This window comes from Xyrauchen texanus, chromosome 34, assembly GCF_025860055.1.
Source record: "Xyrauchen texanus isolate HMW12.3.18 chromosome 34, RBS_HiC_50CHRs, whole genome shotgun sequence".
NCBI classification, from domain to species: Eukaryota; Metazoa; Chordata; class Actinopteri; order Cypriniformes; family Catostomidae; genus Xyrauchen; species Xyrauchen texanus.
The window spans coordinates 24,655,654-24,679,416 of NC_068309.1; the positions used below are offsets into that span (position 1 = coordinate 24,655,654).

General features: G+C 38.2%; 1 protein-coding gene and 1 non-coding gene across 2 annotated transcripts; one reads left to right on the forward strand and one right to left on the reverse strand.

Annotated features, from left to right (window-relative positions):
* Positions 1–22,112, reverse strand: LOC127628059 (hydroperoxide isomerase ALOXE3-like). The gene is made up of 15 exons (XM_052104724.1): positions 22,009–22,112; positions 13,582–13,768; positions 13,200–13,413; positions 13,014–13,095; positions 12,785–12,874; positions 12,553–12,665; positions 4,496–4,668; positions 4,265–4,408; positions 3,817–4,020; positions 2,969–3,055; positions 2,428–2,597; positions 1,531–1,652; positions 1,017–1,117; positions 632–802; positions 1–465 (listed from the first exon to the last, which is right to left on the reverse strand). Exons 2-15 carry the CDS (start codon positions 13,753–13,755, stop codon positions 286–288), a joined length of 2,025 nt encoding a protein of 674 aa, XP_051960684.1. The 5' UTR covers positions 13,756–13,768; positions 22,009–22,112; the 3' UTR covers positions 1–285.
* Positions 22,113–22,731: 619 nt separating this feature from the next.
* trnaw-cca (transfer RNA tryptophan (anticodon CCA)) lies at positions 22,732–22,803 on the forward strand. Its single transcript has one exon. It is a non-coding gene; the product is annotated as a tRNA-Trp (tRNA).
* The last annotated feature ends 960 nt before the right edge of the window (positions 22,804–23,763 follow it).

Below are 23,763 nucleotides of genomic sequence, written 5' to 3' on the forward strand. Positions count from 1 at the left end.
TTTTATTCTTACATTTTGTGTTATATGTGTTTTCTTTGGAAACTAAATTATGCATTTATTTGTAGCATGATAGGAATGTAATTGTAGTTACAGAGTACAGAAATATAAAACCAGTTTCAATCTTCAATCATTTAAGAAACACAAAGCTTCAAGCTCTAAATTTAAGTATAGCTGAAAATGAGATGAATGATTAAGCCAAGGTTACAATTGCCATGAAATGCAGAAAAACATTTCTTAAGTTAAACTGCCTTTAAAGAAGAAAGAACGGTGTTTTAATAATTGAACTCAGATAGCAACACTGTTCTCAATGCAATCTGGGGCCAGGTAAGTGTAAGGCAACACCAACTTGCTGTTCCTTTCTGTAATATCTTTTGTTATCATCCTCAGCTCTTTCTGTACCCCCTCCACAAGCCTGAGAGTTGCATCGCAGTGGAAGTACCATTCACCATATTGGCACAAGGGGACCTAAAGATAAAATAATATCTAAATGAGAATTACAAGAGCATTCTACAGTACCATCCATCAAGATGACAAATCCAAATAGAGTTAATTGCATGATGTGCTATAAAATTAATGACAATGTCAAACTAGACATCAGTAGATCTACAGTGTACTGTCAGTTAATACTCACATAGTCTGTGGCAGGCTTTGACAGCAGGGACAAGACACTAATGACATGGCAAGAGGTGTTCACCTCTGGAAGAAAGGAGAGAAGCTCTTGCTCAGACACTGAGCCTTTTGTCTGAGGAGGGGGGCGTAGCATGGCTGCTGGACTGTTTGGTATCCAGAGGTTGTAATCAAGCTAAATATGGAGGCAAGTTAAAGAGGGGGAAAGTGGGAACATGTTACTTCATATGTTTAGTGAATTTGAATGAGATGGAATATTGCTTTTGTCATAATGATGCGGATTTGACAGTCTGTGAATTAGCTATATGGGCATTATATGACATCCCTGAGTGCTCAGCACACCTTGTTTTAATAAAGGGCTCAGTCCATTTATTAAAAACCTCACATGCCTGAGAGAAGTTCACAGCTGCATGAAGTGCTGAGCAGGAGAAGATCATCATGGTGATAAACTTGCACATTTCAGATGTGGTCTGAAAAGACTGTGGAATTCCTGGAAAATATAAGGAAGTTTTTTTTAATAATTTTATTTGACATATCTGTATAGATGGATTCTGATGTACTGTTATCAAAAATGTCATGAACTTTTTAAGACAAGCGGATTTTGAATGCAGAGTTTAAATATTCTTCTAAAAATCGTAGTAAGAAGAAATTCATACACATCTGGGATGGCATATATGTATGATGAGATACTTGTAATTTTTGGGTGAACTATTCGTATAAAAAGTACTCTTTTCATAGCATCAAGTGAGCCAGGACTGATATCGTGGCCCCTCATGGACTGTTCGTGGACTGTTATAGTACATCTGAATGCATACTCCAAGAATTTTTATGTATAGTATGGACAAAATATGCAGAGTATGGTAGAGCTCTCTGATTAGTGGGTTTTAGGGTGGGGTGTTGAACCTATGTGAGTGAGGCCGAGGAATCCCTCCATGAAGATTTCTCTAATCCAATTCTGCAGCTCACAGTCCTGTTGGACGTCCTCATCATTACGGTAATACAATCTAATCCAGCCAGCAACAAACCTGTATGGCAAACACAAACCACTTCATTACCACATTAAAGGGGTAGATCAACCAAAAATGAAAATTCTCTCATCAGTTACTTATCCTCATGCCATCAGAGTTGTGTATGGCTTTCTTTCTTCTGCTGAAAAAAAAAAACATATTTTTATAAGAATATCTCAGCTCTGCAGGTTGTTATAATGCAAGTGAATGGGTACCAACATTATAAAGGTCCAAAAAGTATCTAAAGGCAGCATAAAAGTAATCCATATGACTCCAGTGGTTAAATCCATGTCTTCATAAATGACATGATATGTGTGTGTGTGAGAAACAGATACTTATTTAAGTCCCTTTTTACTATCAATCTCCACATTTACTTGCACATTCTTCTTCTTTAGTTTTTTGCGATTCACATTCTTTGTGCATACTGCCACCTACTGGGCAGGGAGGTGAATTTATTAAAAGGACTTCAATATTGATTTGTTTCTCACACACACACACCAATAATATCACTTCTGAAGATATGGATTTAACAACTGGAGTCTTATGGATTCATTTTATGCTACATTTATGTGCTTTCTGGAGCTTTAAAATGTTGGTACCCATTCACTTGCATTGTATGAACCAATAGAGCTGAGATATTATTTTGTTTGTGTTCTTCAGAAGAAAGAAAGTCAAACACATTTGGGATGACATGAGGGTGAATAAATAATGAGAGAATTTTCATTTCATCATCCATTTAATGATGGGAAACACAGATACTGATTCAATCCCATTATCAACCTTCTCAATATACCTGTGTAGTACATCCCACACCCTCAGAGCATCTTGTGCGTAATAGCAGATGGGCAGTGTATCAAGTCCTCGCTCTCTAAGGTCGTCTGGCACACACATTGAGCTGTAACGTAGACGTTGTGTTGCTCGTGCAAACAGCAGCGGTATTGCCTCCAGACCACAGGCTATAGACTACAGACAAACCAGAATAAAGTTAATATAATTTTGCTTGCATTTAAAAAAAGAAGCTCTATAACCCTACTTGGGGTAGCTGTGGCTAAGGTGGTTGAGCGGGTCGGCTACTAATTGCAGGGTTAGCGGTTTGATTCCCAGCACACACGAGTCCACATGCCGAAGTGTCCTTGGGCAAGACACTGAACCCCAAGTTGCTCTCAATGGCAGGCTAGCACCTTGCATGGTATCTCTGCCACCATTGGTGTATGAGTGTGAGTGTGAAAGTGTGTGTGAATGGGTGAATGGGACACTAAGGTTAATAAAAAGGTGCTATATAAGCGCAGACCTTTTACTTCCTTTACAGCCATTAAGGCAGTTAATTTACCAACCTTGTCAAAAACACCATTTTTGGCCAGAAGAGTAGCTCTAGCCTGAATGTTAATCTGAAGTGTGCTTCGGATGTGGGGCATCAGGAGCTGAAAAAACAAAGGCCAAATTAATTCATTCAGCCAGTGAATACAAAACTTCAAGTCTAGTGGCAAATGTAAATTACTCATAAAGGGGAGACTAGGTCTTGTTGTCACACTTTTGTACTTTGTACAATTTGTGTTTAGGCATTTACCTTAAAGTTTTGGCTACAAAAAAAGCTTTGATTTGTTTTAATATTATTGTCCAGGTTTTCAGCTATATTTTTAAACACAGTTTTAAAAAGTTTTTCTTTATCTTAAACACGTGTTTTAAATGTAATTTATATATATATAACATTTAAAACACATCTGCAATGTATATATGTAATTCCCCCCCAAAATTGAACGACAATCACTGACCTAACCTTTATGACAAATACAGTAGATTGTAGAAGACATTTCAACCTTCATTATAACCTCTTTCCTAAATGTATGGTACAGTAATTTTTATTGTGTTCACTTATTTACACTAAAGTTATAGCAAAGATATGATGATAGAATGCTAAATTATTCTAACAGACAGTTCTGAAGCAGAAGTTTGAAACCAACATACAAAACCACTGCTATTAAGAAAACACACATTTCTGTAATTGGACTATTGTGGACTTTATAATTACTGATAAAAAGCACTTGAGACAACTTTCAGCTAGCCCTAGTCTCCCATATTCTGTTCAAGCCTCAAATCTCAACTCAGTGAACTTTCTAGAGAAGAAGAATGTTGGCAATTTGTTCTTTGTTTGCAACATGGCTTGATGTTTTTCTGTTTGTACCTGGTGCAGAGGATGAATCTCTGGAAGTTGTCTGAGTGTTGCAGTGCAGCACACCTCTCCAAAAAGATGAGTGCGCAGAAAGTGAGAAAGTAGCTGATGGATCTGGAAGTCTGAATTACGCACCCACATCTTCGCTAACAACCAATCAGGTGTAGGATCAGAGGGCAAGAACACAGGATTCTGTGGACCAGGAACCTGTTGAAGCTGAAATAAGCAGATTTCAGGTCATTGGTTTCAGCTCATGGACTGATTTATTGTGAGGCCATACTCACTAAATCTGTAATAACACACGCATAAAGAGTGTAATATAACAGTTACAACAAACTTCTACACAGAAAACTCTCCTAAAATCAGCAGCATGTAACTAAAATTAACTGTAAACTGTAAAATGTAACTGGTGCTTACATAGCCATTCTAAATGCAATAGAGAGGAATTATAAAACCATACTTGAATGGCAATGGGCTTTAGCTCTCCATGTTGATTGTAATGCAACAGACATAAGGGAGCAGCCAAGTAAGTCTGTTTTCCATTGACAGTATTAGATGGCAACTTATCCAGCACCTCATAATCCAGAAGATATATATGTCCTCTCTGTGGTATATATAAGTTACAAAAAATTACAATTGTGTTGCAACCTGACAAACCCAAATGTCTTTCAAATTGCACATGCACACCCACCTCCAACTCCTGCTCCAGGGATAACCCCTTTGGCAGAAAAGTTCTGAGCATCTCTGAAGTGACAGACAAGTTAGGTGGTAGGTTGTTGATCTGTCTGATACACAGAGGATTGCAGCCATTGAGGCACTGATATCCAAAGAACGCATCATCTTTCCAGTTGGCCTGAATATATTCTAAAAGAGAAATGAAGGAAAAGAAAACTTAAAAATAATAAAGATACAACTGACTAGTGAAGACATGGCAGTAAAAAAGGTGGTTTTCACATCATGTATTATACACTATCTGGCCAGAAGTATGCAACATGATCACACAGAAAATCGACATGCTGCTTCCGAATGTTCTTGTACCTTGAAATCAACCCCATTCTGCCAAAATACTGACAAGTGCCATTTCCCATATTTGACATTGTTGCATCAATTCAACCTTGAAGACCCTGTAGAATTATTGTCAGCAAGCAACCTCTAAGACATGGTTTCTGGTCCCATGGAAACCAGAAAGTAAATTGCATTTACAAAAACAATGATGAGCATTATTCAGAGTAGGGCTGCATGACATGGAGGTAAAATGCGATATGCGATAAGTTGTTGGAAAATTAGATATGTGATACAATAACCCTATGATGACGTCATCATTGTGCGTGTAAAATCAGAAACCCCAACGCCCAAATAATCTAAAGTTTATTGGAATAAAAAAGGACAATCTATTCCAGAGATCAGTTGTCTTTTGTTCCAAATTACATATAGACTATGTATAATATGTACAGTTTTACCAATTCTTCTTTTTTTTGGTAAAAAGCATATGAATATAAAATTGATTTCACCATATTGTGGGATATCCTAAAATAATCTGTTTATTTTTACACTGTAAATCAGGTTCGTCTTAATTTAAAAATTTGTTAATTTAATGTGGGACTTTTATTTGGAAAAATTATGTCCAAAAGCGCTTGTCGTTACAGCTACATATGCTCAAATTGTGACACGCTCCATTTCAGCGCCTATGTACACTGGATGCACACATACACACCAAGTGACAATCACACGCCCAGTCTATTCTCTGCTTTCTGCGTAGCCTTGAACGTTACTGTATTCAAATCCTTCTGTTATTGCAAGCCCCTGTGATAGCATATTACAATATGTACATTTGCAATATTTCAATAAATTCGATATATCGTGCAACCTTAATTCAGAGGCTGCATTTTTGCCCTAAAATTGTATTTTTACTCCACTTACAATTAGGTTTAAGATTGGGGTTTGGGTTAGGAAGCAGAGTTCATTCAATATTCATTCTTGTTGACTGTATTACATCATTTACAACCAAAAAATCAACTACATTATATTGTGGACATTTCACATGCAAACTGGTAACAGCACTTCAAAATTCAGCCCCCGGGGGCAGTGGTTAAATTTTTGGTATGCACAGACCAATTTCAGCTCCAAAACTGAGGAACTTCCGTCACTGAAATCACAATGTGATCAGTCTGAAGTATGTGGATGCCCCCCTCTGATTAACTGGTTTGGCTAAGTCCCTTTATTCCAGTGAAAACAATTCTTATTGTTATAGTAAACAATGACATTCTATAGAAATGTTCTGTTTTCTGTTCCAGCATGACAATGCCTCTGTGCACAAAGCAAGGTCCATAAAGAAATTAATTAGTCTGATGTGTCTTTGTTGAAGAGCGTGACTTGCCCAGACCTGAACCCCACTGAACAGCTTTGATGTGAAGTTCAACTGAGAGCCTCTGATGATAATGTGTCTGAATCGGAGCAAATCCCAACAGCCACGTTCCAACATCTAGTGAAAAGCCTTTACAAAAGAGCCCCTCATAATGCCAATGATTTGGAAATAAAATGTTTAACAAGCACATATGGTTGAGGAGTCACGTGACGCCATGTGAGGAGCGGATGTGTAAATGGCGAGCTCTGCGCACTTTGCTAGTTTTTTATTATTTATATGTCATAAACCTGTGAGATTCAGTACATCCGGCTACATATCTGTTCTTTGAAGTCAACATGGCAAAGAATTCTAAATCCTCGGGCTCTGGAGATATTAAAAGACACTTATGTGCTCAAGCTAATACCTCAGACAGGCACACAGACCAGAGACTCAATTTGGACGGTGCGGTGGGACAAATTCTAACATCAATTGTCCAACATGTCTGTAATGCTGATGAAAGTTGTTGCTGGATCTTGCTGTAATACATCGATCGATTACTGTGATGGAAACAAAATTCTCTGAGTTTGTTACAAGAATCAGGGATGTCGAGAGACAGAACGATAATCTGGAGTCATCGGAGAGGGAATTAGCTGCTAATCCGCTAGCAACCAAGATAGATTTGGAATGCGTTTGGGAAAAACTGGAGAATTTAGAGCATAACAACATCCAAATTGTTGGAATTCCTGAGCATGAAGAAGGCAGAGATATGGTGAAATTCCTAGATGTGCTCTTCCCGAGTCTGCTTGACATAACAGGCCATAAACTGGAAATCGAGCGAGCTCACAGGGTCCTGGCTCGCAGATCCACTGAGGAAGACAGGCCCGATCAATTCTGGCCAAATTCCTGAGATCATCCGATAAAGATCTTGTGTTGCGTGAGGAGCAAAGGAAAGCTTTCTTAGAAGAATCACAGCATTTTCTTGTACCCAGACATAGCAAATTCAACGAGAGAGAAATGTGATCAATTCAAGGAATACAAGAAACCCTTACTCTTCGGAAGATCGCTTTTGCACTGATGTTTCCGGCCAAACTAAGAATAGATACTAAGGATAGCCGCTAAATATTGACATGCCCACACCAAGCATTGTCTTTCATTGAGACAAAGGGGTGAGTAAACCATTTGTAAACCATGAATCTGCTCGTTCTTTGTGCTTTTGCATGCTATTGGCTTGAGTTTGTTTTGCAGGACATTGGAAAGATTAGGTCATCTGCTGCATTTATGAAACAGTTGGCTCACCGAACATTCATTTGACTGTCCAAGGAAACTGAACAGCTTTATTTTTTATTTATTTTTTAGGAGCTGGTTCTGCTATTGGAATCTGTTTTGTTCGAGACAGTTTTGTGAATTAATCTACACATTCTTTGTGTTTATCCTGCCTATTGGCTGGAGTTTGTTTTATAGATTATTTTCTGTTATGTAATTCAGTCTGTATTCAAATCTGTACAGAAGAACCGGACTTGTGCAATCACACGGCTAAATTGTTGTGGGGGCTCTCATAGGTGTACATGGACTGTTTGAGTTTAGAGGGATGGACGACGGTTGGCACTGTCGTCTGCGGGTTATTGCACACTTTTTTCATTTTGTTTGGTTCTGGGGGAAGTTTGGGTTCTGACTGTGGCACTAATGTTGGAATGTGGTCTTTATAATTTTATTTTAACACACAATCTATATTTTCTAATATGTAATAATGTCAAATGTAAATATGAGTAGATTGTGTCTCTCCACGTGGAAAGTAAATGGGTTGGGGGACCCCATAAAAAGAAGGAAGGTTAATTATTTTCTTAAATGTAAGAAATATGATATACTGTTCCTTCCAGAAACACATTTTTCCCCACAGGAAGCTGAACAATTTGGGAAAATACGGGGTGGACATATCTTCTTTAGTGCTGGCTCAAGTAAGAGCAGGGGAGTTAGTACACTGATAAATAAGAATCTACAATTCAAATGTCTCAAACAGATTAAAGAGAAATTAGGAAGAGTCATTATTGTTTTAGCAGAAATTCAGTGGCAAAGGTTGATTTTGGCTAATATTTACACACCTAACGCTGATGATCAGGGCTTTTTTATAGATCTTGAAGGGATGCTGCAAGCTGCTGGCACCCTCATGATATAATATTGAGAGGAGACTTTAATCTATTGATGGACTCAGTCCTTGATCATAGTGATGCAAAAGTATGCACGCCTCCCAGAGCAACATTGACACTTCACAGGATGTGCAAAAATCTTGGTCTCAGATCACGCAGTGGTGAATTTAAAAGTGTTGCCACATTTGGAGAAAAATAACTCATATAGTTGGTGCTTTAATATATCTCTTTTGCAAAATCCTGATTTTGAACAAATGTTAAAGGTTGAAATCAATGTTTATACTGAGACCAGCTGGTTCTCAGTATCCTCTGTGGGCGTGGCTTGGGAGGCACTTAAGGTGGTTCTTAGGGGCCGGATCATACTGTATGCCTGATTCATCCAAAAATCCAAAGCACAAGTAACTCGTGGAGTTGGAAGAAAATATTACAGAGACAGAACTGAAGCACCAAATGTTATCTGATGGCCTTGATTCACCCAAATGAAATACAGATATAGTACTGTTTTGTCACAGAATGTGGAGTTTTGTTTATTTAGGGCAAGACAGTCATATTTAAGTCAGGGGACAAAGCAGGGAAGCTTTTAGCTAGATATATAAAGCAGAGAGAGTCTTTTTCTACCATTCCCTCAGTGAAATCTGCTGGTGGTGAATTTTATTTTTAACTCTGCCATTGATATTAATAATGCTTTTAAAGAATTATATCTTGATTTTTATAGTTTCACATCTTCGTCTACTGATGAAGATATTAGAAACTTTGTGGAACCATTAGAACTCCCTAAACTGATGACTGAGCAAAAAAAATTATCTTGATTCTGAGATAAACTTCGAGGAACTTGACGAGGTAATTAAGGCCTTGCCTTAAGGCTCCGGGGCCAGATGGCTTTGCTGCTGAATTTTTTAGATCTTATGCTACAGAACTGGCTCCACTTTTGCTAGAAGTTTATACAGAATCATTACAGAATGGAAAGCTTCCACCAACAATGACACAAGACCAGATCAGTCTGATTCTTAAAAAGGACAAAGATCCAAGCGATTGTAAGTGTTATTGTCCAATTTCCCTGATCCAGCTAGACATTTAAATTTTGTCAAAAATTCTGGCTAACTGCTCAAGTAAATCTCTTATATATATATATATCGATCAGGTGGGGTTTATTCGGGGCCTCAGCTATTCTGATAACATTAGGTGTTTCATCAATATCATGTGGTCAGTGGAGAAAGCAGCGACCGGAGTCTGATCAATCTCACTTGATGCCAAAAAGGCGTTTTATATGGTTCAATGGGATTATCTTTTAAAGATTTTGGAAATGTAAGGGATTTTTATTGGATGGATTAAGTTAGTTTATAGAAACATGGTAGCTGCGGTGCAAACAAATGGATTAATTTCAGATTTATTTTACTTGAGATAGCACCCGGCAGGGTTGCCCTCTCTCCCCATTATTGTTCTGTCTTGTCCTGGAACCATTAGCAGCTGAGATAAGAAAGGAGGATGATTTTCCTGGGGTGATGGCAGGAGGTGTGGTGCATAAGCTTTTGCTTTATGCAGATTATATTTTATTATTCGTCTCTGACCCCATTAGATCTATGCCTTGCCTCCACAGAATTATTAGTTTAGTATATAAAAGTTCTCAGGTTACTTCTCAGAGTCAATTGGTCTACATCCAAAGCTTTGGCTCTGACAGTGTACTGCCCAGTAATATTCCAGCTAGGAATATTCCAGAGGCCCAAACAGGGCATTAAGTATTTGGGGATTTTATTCCCAGCTAATTTGTGTGATTTAGCTAAGAGTTAATTTTGTTCCCTTACTAAAAAGGTTTTAGAGCGATGTGGGCAGGTGGGCTTCATTACATTTATGATTGGCAAGGTTAATGTTATTAAAATTAATTGCATTACAAAATTAAACTACCTGCTACAATCTATCCCTGCAGATGTCCCCCTCTCTTATTTCAAGCAATTTGATAGCATAGCGAAGTCCTTTATTTGGAATGGTAAACATCCCAGATCAGATTTCAACAAGTTACATAGGCCAATTGACAAAGGTGGCCTAGGCCTACCCAAGATTTTGTTTTATTATTATGCATTCGGTATATATTTAAACAATATTTAAATATTTAAACTTGGTATTGGAGGAAGGAGTGTGGGCTAGGATACAAAAAAATGTCAAGTCTGCATCTAGAGATGCAAGGGTTCGCCTTATGCAATTTAAGATTTTACATATATTTTATTGGACCCCCTCTAGACTATATAGGCTTGATCTTAAAGACACTCCCACCTGCTGGTGATGCCAGTCAGAAGTTGGAGACACAACCCATGTCTTTTGGGGGTGTGTTAAAATCTAAGATTTTTAGTTGCAGGTTTAGAGTTATTTGTGTGACGTTTTGGGCACTCAAATTTTACTTTGCCCCAGACTTAGTTTTTTTGGGCGATGGGGCAGTCATAAATTTGGGGGACAAATATATAAGAAATTGGGTTCTCAGTAGTATGATTGGCAGACAAATTATTTTAAGGGGTTGAAAGTCGGACGGAGTGCCATAATTTCTGGAGTGGTGTGCGGAGATGGGGAGGGTGGCAGCTTTTGAGGAGGTGGTAGGTAGAATGCTGGGGTTTGGGGACTTGCTTTTCAGAAAGTGGGTTAGGTAGTTGGCAGTTTTGGGGGACTCTCAGGGAAGCAATGGGGAGAGAGAAGTTTAGTTTAATTATGTACACTCACCTAAAGGATTATTAGGAACACCTGTTCAATTTCTCATTAATGCAATTATCTAATCAACCAATCACATGGCAGTTGCTTCAATGCATTTAGGGGTGTGGTCCTGGTCAAGACAATCTCCTGAACTCCAAACTGAATGTCAGAATGGGAAAGAAAGGTGATTTAAGCAATTTTGAGCGTGGCATGGTTGTTGGTGCCAGACGGGCCGGTCTGAGTATTTCACAATCTGCTCAGTTACTGGGATTTTCACGCACAACCATTTCTAGGGTTTACAAAGAATGGTGTGAAAAGGAAAAACATCCAGTATGCGGCAGTCCTGTGGGCTGAAAATGCCTTGTTGATGCTAGAGGTCAGAGGAGAATGGGCCAACTGATTCAAGCTGATAGAAGAGCAACTTTGCCTGAAATAACCACTCGTTACAACCGAGGTATGCAGCAAAGCATTTGTGAAGCCACAACACACACAAAATTGAGGCGGATGGGCTACAACAGCAGAAGACCCCACCGGGTACCACTCATCTCCACTACAAATAGGAAAAAGAGGCTACAATTTGCAAGAGCTCACCAAAATTGGACAGTTGAAGACTGGAAAAATGTTGCCTGGTCTGATGAGTCTCGATTTCTGTTGAGACATTCAGATGGTAGAGTCAGAATTTGGCGTAAACAGAATGAGAACATGGATCCATCATGCCTTGTTACCACTGTGCAGGCTGGTGGTGGTGGTGGTGTAATGGTGTGAGGGATGTTTTCTTGGCACACTTTAGGCCCCTTAGTGCCAATTGGGCATCGTTTAAATGCCACGGCCTACCTGAGCATTGTTTCTGACCATGTCCATCCCTTTATGGCCACCATGTACCCATCCTCTGATGGCTACTTCCAGCAGGATAATGCACCATGTCACAAAGCTCGAATCATTTCAAATTGGTTTCTTGAACATGACAATGAGTTCACTGTACTAAAATGGCCCCCACAGTCACCAGATCTCAACCCAATAGAGCATCTTTGGGATGTGGTGGAACGGGAGCTTCGTGCCCTGGATGTGCATCCCACAAATCTCCATCAACTGCAAGATGCTATCCTATCAATATGGGCCAACATTTCTAAAGAATGCTTTCAGCACCTTGTTGAATCAAGGCCACGTAGAATTAAGGCAGTTCTGAAGGCGAAAGGGGGTCAAACACAGTATTAGTATGGTGTTCCTAATAATCCTTTAGGTGAGTGTATTTTTATTATATATTTTATTTACATATTTGGTTTGTTTGTTTGTGTGCGTATTATTTTATGTGACCATGGGGGAGTTCATTGGGGGTTAGGGTGGGGTTGGTGTTTGGGGAATGATATTAGTGGGGCTTAAAAGTTAAATGTTGATTCGGTGTGTATGCGTTGTGTTTCTATCTGTTGTGTTTTTTCTTTGAACCAATAAAAAACATTAATTACAAAAAAAAAAAAAAAACAAAAACAAGCACATATGGTTGTGGCATTTGGTTAAACACAAACTTTTGGCCATATAGTGCATATTGCGGCTATGTATTTGTGATACATGTTTTATTTGGCATACTGGCAGTGGTGTTCTCCCTTGCATTGAAAAAGAAGAATGTATCAAGTTCCTGCAGATTACTCCAAGATCTTCTTTCAATAAAACCCATCAGATAGTGTGTGGTGGTGCTTGGGCTGACATAAAAGCAGAGTGAAAATATCTCATTGTCAAATTCAATTCAGATTAGAATGTCAAAGATAAGAACTAATAAATAACAACCTTATATTTAGATAGTTAAAAAAGTTAAACCTACCGCTGACGGACGGAACTCAAGTTAGGGCTTAGAGCTTCCACACTGGACATGTCTACACAATGAGGGCCACCTTCAGTAAATGTGCCCCACCTACAAACAAAACAATTTAATAAAATCTTTGTTAGCTGTTAAAAATTTGCTTTCACAAAACATTTAAAAAAGAGGGGAGGACTAGGAAGTAATTGTGAGTGTTGAACAACCTGATAAACACCCTGATAAAATGGTATACCTGATGAACTGCTGTTTATTGTGGAGTTCCTTCTCCCTGTGATCTTTTAAGATTGCCAATGTCTCCCCCTTCTTCAGACACACTAAAAGAGTAGTCAGAGAGATTAATAAACTTATTTCAAATAACACAAACTAGTAATATGTTCTTATTAATTCATATGGCATTACTGTCTCTTTGTCAAGTCACCTTTCTCATTGCGAAGCTCAACATTACCATCTGCAGTTCGGATCCATTTATGGCAAGGAAAAACCTCCACCTCAGGATCCTCTGAACTACGTCTCAACTGCACATTCTGACAGTGCCAATCCAGGTCTGGAAAACCAGGACGAGCCTCAAGACGCAGTTTTAGCAGAACCACTTTGCCAACTTGCTCTTTAGGCTTGACCACAATGGTACAGGCCTGTCTCATAAAAAAAGCACAACAATTGCATGCATCCATGCTGGATTACTGCACTATAACTGAGATAGATTTTTCGTTTTAGTGTGAACAATCACTTTAAAAAAACGGTTTTTCATCTATGTTCAGAGATGTAATAATTATTATTTTCTAATAAAGTGAATGATTCACCGAGCCTGGCAGGAGACGATGTTGATCTGGATCTACTCTGACTGAAGGGCTCTCGCACAGAGTACCTATCAAAGATATCCAAACGGTGCCATATGTCCCTGAGGAAGGAGATGCTGTCGTTCGAATAGTCACATGAAACTCATCCATTTGGCTCAGCGTGGAGTTCCCAAGCATTAAAATGACAGACCTATGAATGAAAATATTTTTGTTAGCCAGAAGCACCAAGCCCAGAATAAACCTGAAAAGTCACACTATTACATTCACAGCATATGAACAGTGTTCCAGAGAGTCAAGACTACTAATTAAATGAATTAATGACTTATAAGAGTTGGATGAAAACGGTACTCAAGTTAATGTTTGTGGTCCATTAAAAATAAACACTGCAAACACAAAGAGAACAAAGCAATAAATAAATAAAATTAGTAAGGGAATACAAAATAATTAGAAACCAGATACGGGGGCAGCTGTCTCTGCAAATGGAAAACAAAAGGATTTTTTTTTTTTGTTTGTTTTTTTGCATGTAGGTAATATTCAAATAAACGTATCAATAGAAACAGACATGTTAAAACCAGCTAAAGATAAAGATGCACTGAGGTACATAAAACAATGCCCAGACTGGTTTGAGCTGACAGAAAGGCTATGGTAACTCAGATAACCACTCACTGTACAATTGTAGTGAGCAGAATAGCATCTCAGAATGCACACGTCGAACCTTGAGGTGGATGGGCAACAACAGCAGAAAACCACATCAGGCACATTATTAGGACCACAGTGAGTGTATAAGTGAGTGTTTATAAGCATACACTAAAAATATGAACATATTATGTTAATAGCAAATAACAGCATTGCTTTAAAGCCTGTTGCACGTTGTACGTTTCTGAGAGTAATTTCGGGAATTATAAAGAATTTCTCTTGTTGTAGGGCAAAATCGGCAGTCTTACAACGTTTAGTGTGACATGTTCAACTACTGCTGATTAATAGCCTTTGCGATGATCTTTAGCCTCTGACGAAGTTCTGGCAGTACCAGAAATTTTGCATCGCAGCCGTATAGTGTGACTGCTATTACGACGGCCAGATTAGATATTCCACTCCTCTCTCGCAACCCAATTCACTTAAAAAAGAAACCTGCTTCATGTTTGCACCACTATAGCAACATTTTTGCCCAGTTATCACTCTACTCAAGCTCTTTCAATAGTTTTCTTCTTTTTTTTTATTTTTTTATATAAAATTAAAGCATTATTCCCTGAAATAAATAAAGGCAGAGCTTACAAAAGAAAAAAAAAAACCAGACATTCTTTACATCTAACATGCATTTTTTACACAGGTTTACACCACTACCATTTATATATATATATGTAAATTATTTATTTGTAAATTATTTATATAAATTTAAATTATTTATGTAAGTATTTATGGGACTTGTTAATTAAAATCAGCAGACACAATGAAATCTATGTCGTGCTTGTGCATTATCCATAGGGAATTTGCAAGCACGATAGCCTTTAATCAGCCTATATGAAACTTCGTGGCCTATAGGCAGGTTTGGGAGGGTTACTTTTTGAAGTGTATTCAGCTACAGATTACAGAATACATGCTATAAAATGTAATATGTAAAGTATTACGTTAGATTCCTAAAGGTCAGTAATGTAATCTAAATACATGGGATTACTTCTTCAGCACTGGTAGATTTTTTCACTTGTTTTGACTATAAAATATGTTAAAAACACATTCTCTGAAAAACCTAAAATATATTATGCAGTGTTGCTTCTAAAACAAGATTAATCAAATTGCTCTTGAAAAAAAGAAATTATGATCCAACGTCAATTTTCTTGATAAATAAATATGATCGTGTCTGGTAACGTGTGTGTAAAATGGCTAGTAATAGTATTTTAGCTTAGCATAAAGCTGACAATTTACACAATATTTATTTATATTTCTTCTGCTCCAAATTTACTTCAAACTTACTTCTCTGTCTGCTCGTATGAATATAACACATCATAAGAAATTGTTTCACTGCTGTTCAAATGCACTTTGGATCACATCATTTATATGTATAAATGTTTACCCTCTGAAAGGTCTAAATATTAAATGAAACATATGACAATAAAATGCTAATTAATCTCTTCAGTAATCAAAATAAATTTTGAACTGTATTATAATTACCAATGATTTAAATTGTAACTGTAGTGGAATAACAGTTACTAATATTTTAAATACGTATTCCCGTTACATGTATTATTACATGTACGTTATATTCCGTTACTCCCCAACCCTGCCTATACTAAACAAAAAGAGGAGAAAGACGTACTATAACCCACGTTTTTTGTTTTCTCCATTGTGAACGGAGAAGTTTGTCATTTTTCAGGCCACAAGTCTTTTTATTTCCACAATGAATATCATTATAGGCTACCTCCCGCACTCAAGTTCATTCTCAACATCTGTAATTTTCTGTATTTGTGATCAGGCTGTCTTATTATAGGCCTATTTGACAAAATCCACCTTTCTTTTTACATGTTTTACTATGCTCGTGATTGAGTGGTATTGGAGCAACGGAAATGCTAATGCAGACATCCCATCCTGAAAAAACTCATTTCAGGGTGGTAGCTCCACCGCCCCTGCAACATCATCTCAAAGCTCACTGGAGCTGTTCTCTGGCATCTGCCTTGACCCCATTTGGAAATCTCTCTGCCAAAGTCAAAATCAGCTCTGGATTCACCTTATCTTGGCTCTCTGTATTGACCACTGACAGAATTTTCAAGTTTTGGTCTCTCATTGGGAACTTCTCCAAGATTTTTTGAAAGCTCCTGACAGAATGCTCTAGCATCTTTGAAGAACTGCTTTGTCTTGTTATAGGGGATCTCTTGTGCTTCCTCGCTTAGCAACCTTGTGTGACATCATGGAGAAAGATTGTGTATATTTTCATTTGGGGGTCTTTCAGCCTCTTCTAAATTGGCTTCGGATTCTCACTCTTTGACTCAAAATATGAAATAAAGGCTGGCCATGCTTGAAGCTGATGGTTTAAACCTTTTCCTAAAGAAAGCCAGCATGTAGGACAAGGCTTTTGTTCTCTCTGCTGGGCAACATTGCAGAACTCTTGAAACTGTTTTAGGTCTTCTCTTCATTTGGAACATTTCAGGTGACATTGAGAGCTCCTTAGCAGCAGTTTTGGCACAAATGTTAACCAGGTGACTTGGACAGCCAACGCTGTAAATATGAGGGGCCTGTGCTTTCACTCTTGATAAGACAGAGTTGTTTTTGCCAATCATCACATTGCAGTTGTCACTGCTAAATCCAACACAATTAGAACATTCAAGGCCTTTGTCATGCATGAATGATTCAATGCAGTTGAATATGTTTTCAGCTTTGGCATCATTGCACACTGGCAATGATTTTTATTGTACCTGGATGTAATGTCACATTCCTTCTCACACATGATACCGTTGCTTTCATCTACCCTTTTTTCTGTCCGGATGAATATTCAGGTTCCAGTGCCATGTTCACAATAGCTGCGGTCTTGGTTAAAGAACAGGAATAGTTTCCTGCTATTTCTGAATATAGAAAAATTTTCCTGAATAATTTGCCTGTGTGCTTACACACCTGGAATGGCAGGTTACGCTCAACAACTAAAGATGTAAAGTACACTTCAGCTCTAGTGACCTTCTCTGTCAGACTTTGGTTTTCTGCTGAAAAGAACTGTGAAATACTTGAGCAGTCTTCCCTGCACTTAGCCTCCCTAATATGCTGTGGATCCTAAAAGAAATAAAAGCATAAGGTGTATCCTTATTATATTGTCTTATGTAATACTTTGTTTAGTGATTTTGTCAAATCTGTAAACCAAGGTGTCTATATACAGAAAATGTGACATTAAAATATGTAAGCCTACTTAATATGTTTGGCATCATCAAGTTGGTTGACGCCTACTCAATTGGTTCAATAGAGTAGCTCCTTAGCAGCTGGATAGCTTGTTTAAATCATGTTAGCTATCGAATGACACATGTTAAACTCACCTCAGCATTTTACAATCATTTAACCCACCCTGTTACTATCGAAAAGTCGCTGTTGCAAACGGTGTAGCGAGCAAAACTGTCACTTTAGAGTAGTCTGGTGTGAGTCTTGTAAGGTCTTTTTCTTTTTTTGGACACTCTGCCAATTCTGCAGTACACAGTGTTACTGAACTACAGTGGTAGGCTACACGCTGAACTGATGGATGAACTGGAGAGAGAGAGAGAGAGAGAGAGAGAGAGAGAGAGAGAGAGAGAGAGAGAGAGAGAGAGAGAGAGAGAGAGAAGTCCGCTGGCAGATAAAACTGATAGGTCAAGTTAGCGGAAGAGAGACAAATCAGGATACGATCTCGCTACTTCTTGTCACTCGCTCTTTCAGTATCTCTTAAGCACATCTATTATTATAAATTATCTGGTCTCTCTCTCTCTCGCTCTAAAAAATCTCGATTTCAGGGATATTAAATATAATTTGCGGGCGTCATGGAACCGCTATCAATATGCGGGAGACTCCCGGAACTTCCGGGAGAGGTGGGATGTCTGCTGATATTCTGACATTCAGAAAAAGAAAAAAACAATGTTCCTCCAACGCAGTCAAATCTCACCAACGCTCCCATAACGTGAGTCACGTTCACTGATCGGAACGATTGGGACCAGGGCCGGACTGGCCATTGGGGAAACCGGGACTTTTCCCGGTGGGCAGTCCGGAAGATTACTTAAAGATATATTTAAGTATCTTCAACATACTGTACATGAACATTCTCAACATGTTTTACGGCATAAAATGCATTCTGTATACGCAAATAACAAAACCGGAGAAAACTTTGTTGCGCATTTGCATTCTTCTATATTACACATTACACATCAGGAAAACCTCTGTCAAGTATAAGTCTATGGAATTGCATTATCCAACATCAGACAAAATGGCCTCAGATGGCTTTTTAATAAAAAAGGTCTCAGAATGATCATAGAGTTTGTAGCTAAACTGACTGAGTTTAGTTGCTAGCTTGCAAAACTAGCTGAGCTATCTCTAAATGTGATAAATGCTGAAGTGTCATTTCTATAAATTAATAACTAGCGAGCTAACATATAGGTGTAAGTTTAAACTGACGTTTGAAACTCATTAAGTTTACTTGCAACTCAAAACAAGCCAAAATATTGTCCTTTTTAGTCACTAGGTAATTAGCATACAGCAGCCATAATTGGCTCAACCGCTGCATTATGCAGAACGGACCACAAAATGGCGCATATGCAGAAAAGGCCAGCGAACCAACTGAGAAACTTACTTCATCATGTTTTCATAGCCTACCTCAATTCTGACTTACGTGCCGATACCTGGGTAGGGTTGCACCAGCTGTGCATAAATTCTCACGTAAGTTAGGACGTAAAGTTCACACAAATTTACAAACTAACTAGTAAGCCCTAAGTCAGTGCTTAATTTGGTCACACCAACTGTTCTAAATGGAAGACTTTACTAGTAGTACGTAAACTCTCCATAAAGTGATGCGTAGATGCATAATGACGTTTACCTGTATCGATCCAATAAACAGCCTTCATATTTGTACACAGAAGTGTTAAAAAGCCTTGAATTTCAGTTTTATCTTGCTACGGTTGATGTTCAAACCTTGTCTGCTCGTGTAACTCTCAGCGGTAATAAATTATATCCCCATTAAAATATGATACGTAATAAAAGTAGATTTAATAAATAGTATATTTGCCCTGTGTAAATAACAATATATAGGAAATGTTTCAAGGGGTGATAAATAAATGCTAATTCAACAGGCTGGAAAAATAGACATTTATTTATTTTAATATCTTATACATTTTGTATATGTTGACACTTGACACCGGATGAAAACTGCACCGTTTAAATGGTTTCATGCTGAAGAGTTAAAGTAAGTTTTTTTGTCTCTCTTGTAAATGCCAACATCATCATATACACTCACCTAAAGGATTATTAGGAACACCTGTTCAATTTCTCATTAATGCAATTATCTAATCAACCAATCACATGGCAGTTGCTTCAATGCATTTAGGGGTGTGGTCCTGGTCAAGACAATCTCCTGAACTCCAAACTGAATGTCAGAATGGGAAAGAAAGGTGATTTAAGCAATTTTGAGCGTGGCATGGTTGTTGGTGCCAGACGGGCCGGTCTGAGTATTTCAACATCTGCTCAGTTACTGGGATTTTCACTGCTCAACCATTTCTAGGGTTTACAAAGAATGGTGTGAAAAGGAAAAACATCCAGTATACGGCAGTCCTGTGGGCTGAAAATGCCTTGTTGATGCTAGAGGTCAGAGGAGAATGGGCCGACTGATTCAAGCTGATAGAAGAGCAACTTTGCCTGAAATAACCACTCGTTACAACCGAGGTATGCAGCAAAGCATTTGTGAAGCCACAACACACACAACCTTGAGGCGGATGGGCTACAACAGCAGAAGACCCCACCGGGTACCACTCATCTCCACTACAAATAGGAAAAAGAGGCTACAATTTGCAAGAGCTCACCAAAATTGGACAGTTGAAGACTGGAAAAATGTTGCCTGGTCTGATGAGTCTCGATTTCTGTTGAGACATTCAGATGGTAGAGTCAGAATTTGGCGTAAACAGAATGAGAACATGGACTTTGTGACTTTGTGACTTTTAAATGGTTGTGACTTTGTGCCCTTTTATGCCACAGCTAGGCTAAGTTGTAATTTACGTATCTGGTGCAACCAGCCCCTGGACTTGTGTGTGTGGCTGTGCGTGCTGCAGTGGCTTTGGTTATAGCAAGCGCACAGGCATTCTCCGCGCATGCATCAGATTTGTGTTTTCGGTTAAACTGCTGGGTGGGTTACTGCATTGCATTTAGATAGATACATTTTTTCTGGGATTATCTATCTATGAATGTACTGACAAATAAAGTCAATTGTTAAAACTCAAACTTGAGATTTTACTGGGGTACGTGCCCCAGTAAAAGGGGTCTACTGACGCCCCTGTCCATCCCTGATTGGGACCACAGTCCATTATGATGTGTACGGTGCAGTCCAGACATAATGTCGCACAGTGTGCCAAGGTGATATCAATGCGTTCATATCGTACAGTCTGACAAGCAACACACACACACACACACACACACACACACACACACACACACACACACACACACACACACACACACACACACACACACACACACGTAGTGTTTCCATGTTTTATGGGGACTTTCCATAGACATAATGGTTTTTATACTGTACAAACTTTATATTCTATCCCCTAAACCTAACCCTACCCCTAAACCTAACCCTCACAGAAAACTTTCTGCATTTTTACATTTTCAAAAAACACAATTTAGTATGATTTATAAGCTGTTTTCCTCATGGGGACCGACAAAATGTCCCCACAAGGTCAAAAATTTCGGGTTTTACTATTCTTATGGGGACATTTGGTCCCCACAAAGTGATAAATACACGCTCACACACACACACACACACACACACACACACACACACACACACACACACACACACACACACACACACGTAGTGTTTCCATGTTTTATGGGGACTTTCCATAGACATAATGGTTTTTATACTGTACAAACTTTATATTCTATCCCCTAAACCTAACCCTACCCCTAAACCTAACCCTCACAGAAAACTTTCTGCATTTTTACATTTTCAAAAAACACAATTTAGTATGATTTATAAGCTGTTTTCCTCATGGGGACCGACAAAATGTCCCCACAAGGTCAAAAATTTCGGGTTTTACTATTCTTATGGGGACATTTGGTCCCCACAAAGTGATAAATACACGCTCACACACACACACACACACACACTCTCTCTCTCTCTCTCTCTCTCTAATGTAGGCTTTTCTAACTATATAAAATACATTACGACAAAGTTCGCATCTTTTAATAGATTTTTTTTATCATTAAATTACAAAATATTTGTTTTAGTATTCAGTTCATCCTTTGTTTATTTTTTACGAGTCATCGTGATCTTTAGAATTCTCGTGGCCGTTATTTGCAAATGTTTGCATATGAAGCTGACAAAAACAGCATTCAGTATTTGAATTGTAAATACTATACAGCATTTGCAAAAAATGAAATAAATAAATATCCGCCTTCCATCTAAAAAATAAATAAAAAACAGTAACAGTTTCAATCACATTTCCCCAGTCTTTTCAAAAGTTTAAACAATAATCAAAGTCCTCAACCACGCAAGTTAAATCGTATGTAGGCCTACGCACAACGTAAACGCCAGAAACTATGATGTTATTCAATTACATAGTGTTGAAGAACCCAGGGCTTTTTGTTACTTATTAGTATATTATTGTCTTTTAAAACTATCATCTGGCAGCAGTCAAACCCATTCGTGCACACGACACGAGCAGCAACGTAACAAAGAAAACAGATTGCAGGTAGCCTGCAGTTCCATTGACTTACCTTCCCTGTATTTCACTTGAAGATGTGAATCAAGCGCACTGACAGCTCTCAGTTTATTCTGACATGCACTTCCACTTGCGCGTGTGAGAGCAGGCTTATTGCGCGCTCTTCCTGATTGCTTTTCTCATGTTTGTGGTGTTTGACGTTGCAGATTTAGAGCGGCGTTACACCGTTAAGGAAACCAACAAATAATCATTTTTTAAAGATATATACTGTGTATGCCTGATTGTTGTTGCACTGCAATGTTCCTCATGCAATTATTAAAAAATATGACACTAATTATACATGAAAAATTATGAGTTCTCTGACCAGGAATGGGACCACGACAGCATGTGAACGCCGAATCTTAACCACTACCACAAGTAAATTGTTACCCTGCAAACGTGGTACGACCTCTACTGTGTTGATATAGACAATTTTTTTGTCTTTTGACCCAATATTCGGGATATTAAAACTAGATGAAGGCTAAATACATGATGATAAACAGGTTAATTACTGAGGGCGAGAAAAATCGGTCGTGATCACAAGATAAACTGGTCAATATTGGAAACGGACAAACGTATGAAATTCATTACAATGCTGTTGAGATGGTAGAAAGACCAGATTTATTTATGATTAGTTGAGCTTCAGTAAGTATGCTTAAAAAAACTACAGTAGATAAAATTATTGAGTATTTAAGGAACATAAAAACATTTGTACACATTATGTCGCCTTTAGTCAGAAGACCTCGTGGCGCAACGGTAGCGCGTCTGACTCCAGATCAGAAGGTTGCGTGTTCAAATCACGTCGGGGTCAATCTATGTTCTCTTGCCTCCCCAAATTTTAAATGGTAATTTGACAGCTTACTGTTACAGATGAAAACTACTTATTATAAAGTAGACTATAATTAATATTTTTGTCTTTGCTTATAATAATCTGGGTAATAATATTATACAGAAAAAGGTTGTCTTGGAAATAACCATCAGTTTAATAAATATATGGTATTTAAAAAAGTCTCTGTAACAAAAGTGTTAAATATAGCTGCAGGCAGAGATGACAGGCCCAAGAAAACAGGTCCATTTCCACTCTGTGGCCTTCGAAAAACAATGCAAGGTGGACATGCATTTGGCATTATTCTAAATAATTTTACATGACCCAAATAAATGCATCTATGTCATAAGTCCCTAAGACTAAACATACATCTCAATTTTGATCTAAATCACACATTGCACACAGAAGATATGACACACTTTTTGTTTCCTATTTTCTGCCATTCATTTATTGCCTCATCATGGCAACACTGTTCGATATATCAGAATCTGTTCACAATTTAGCATCTTCCATATCTTGGAATAATGTTATCTAAATGTGGTGACAAGTCTCATGAATCCCCAAGGAGTATTTTAAATATCAGAGACAATTTCAGAGAGATCAAAAATGGCAGACTTCCTGTTGGGCAGAGCTAATAAAACTATAATTATGAACGTTGTCCAGCTTGATGAGAACTATATATGTACCAATTTTAGTGACTCTAGATCAGATATGGGCAACATACGGCCCACGGGCCGGATCAGGCCCTCCACATGGTTTAATGTGGCTCACGGCTCATTTATCTTAAAAGCGTTTTTATTTGTCATTGGATATTTCAGTTAACTTGCATTGGGACCTAATGCGTCTCCACAAGCGTTTAACATGCTCAGGGTTGCCAGATAAGAGACAAAACACCTCAGTTTGAGATTTATACTTGTGCACATTGGAAATATTCTGCCTAATGTT

Coding starts and splice junctions, on each gene's coding strand:
- LOC127628059 (XM_052104724.1), bottom strand. CDS start 13,755: ATGCTTGGGAACTCCACGCTGAGCCAAATGGATGAGTTTCATGTGACT. Junction 4,409..4,495: donor CCCTGGAGCAGGAGTTGGAG/GTGGGTGTGCAT, acceptor TATATACCACAG/AGAGGACATATATATCTTCT. Junction 3,056..3,816: donor AGATTCATCCTCTGCACCAG/GTACAAACAGAA, acceptor TTGTTTTTTCAG/CTCCTGATGCCCCACATCCG.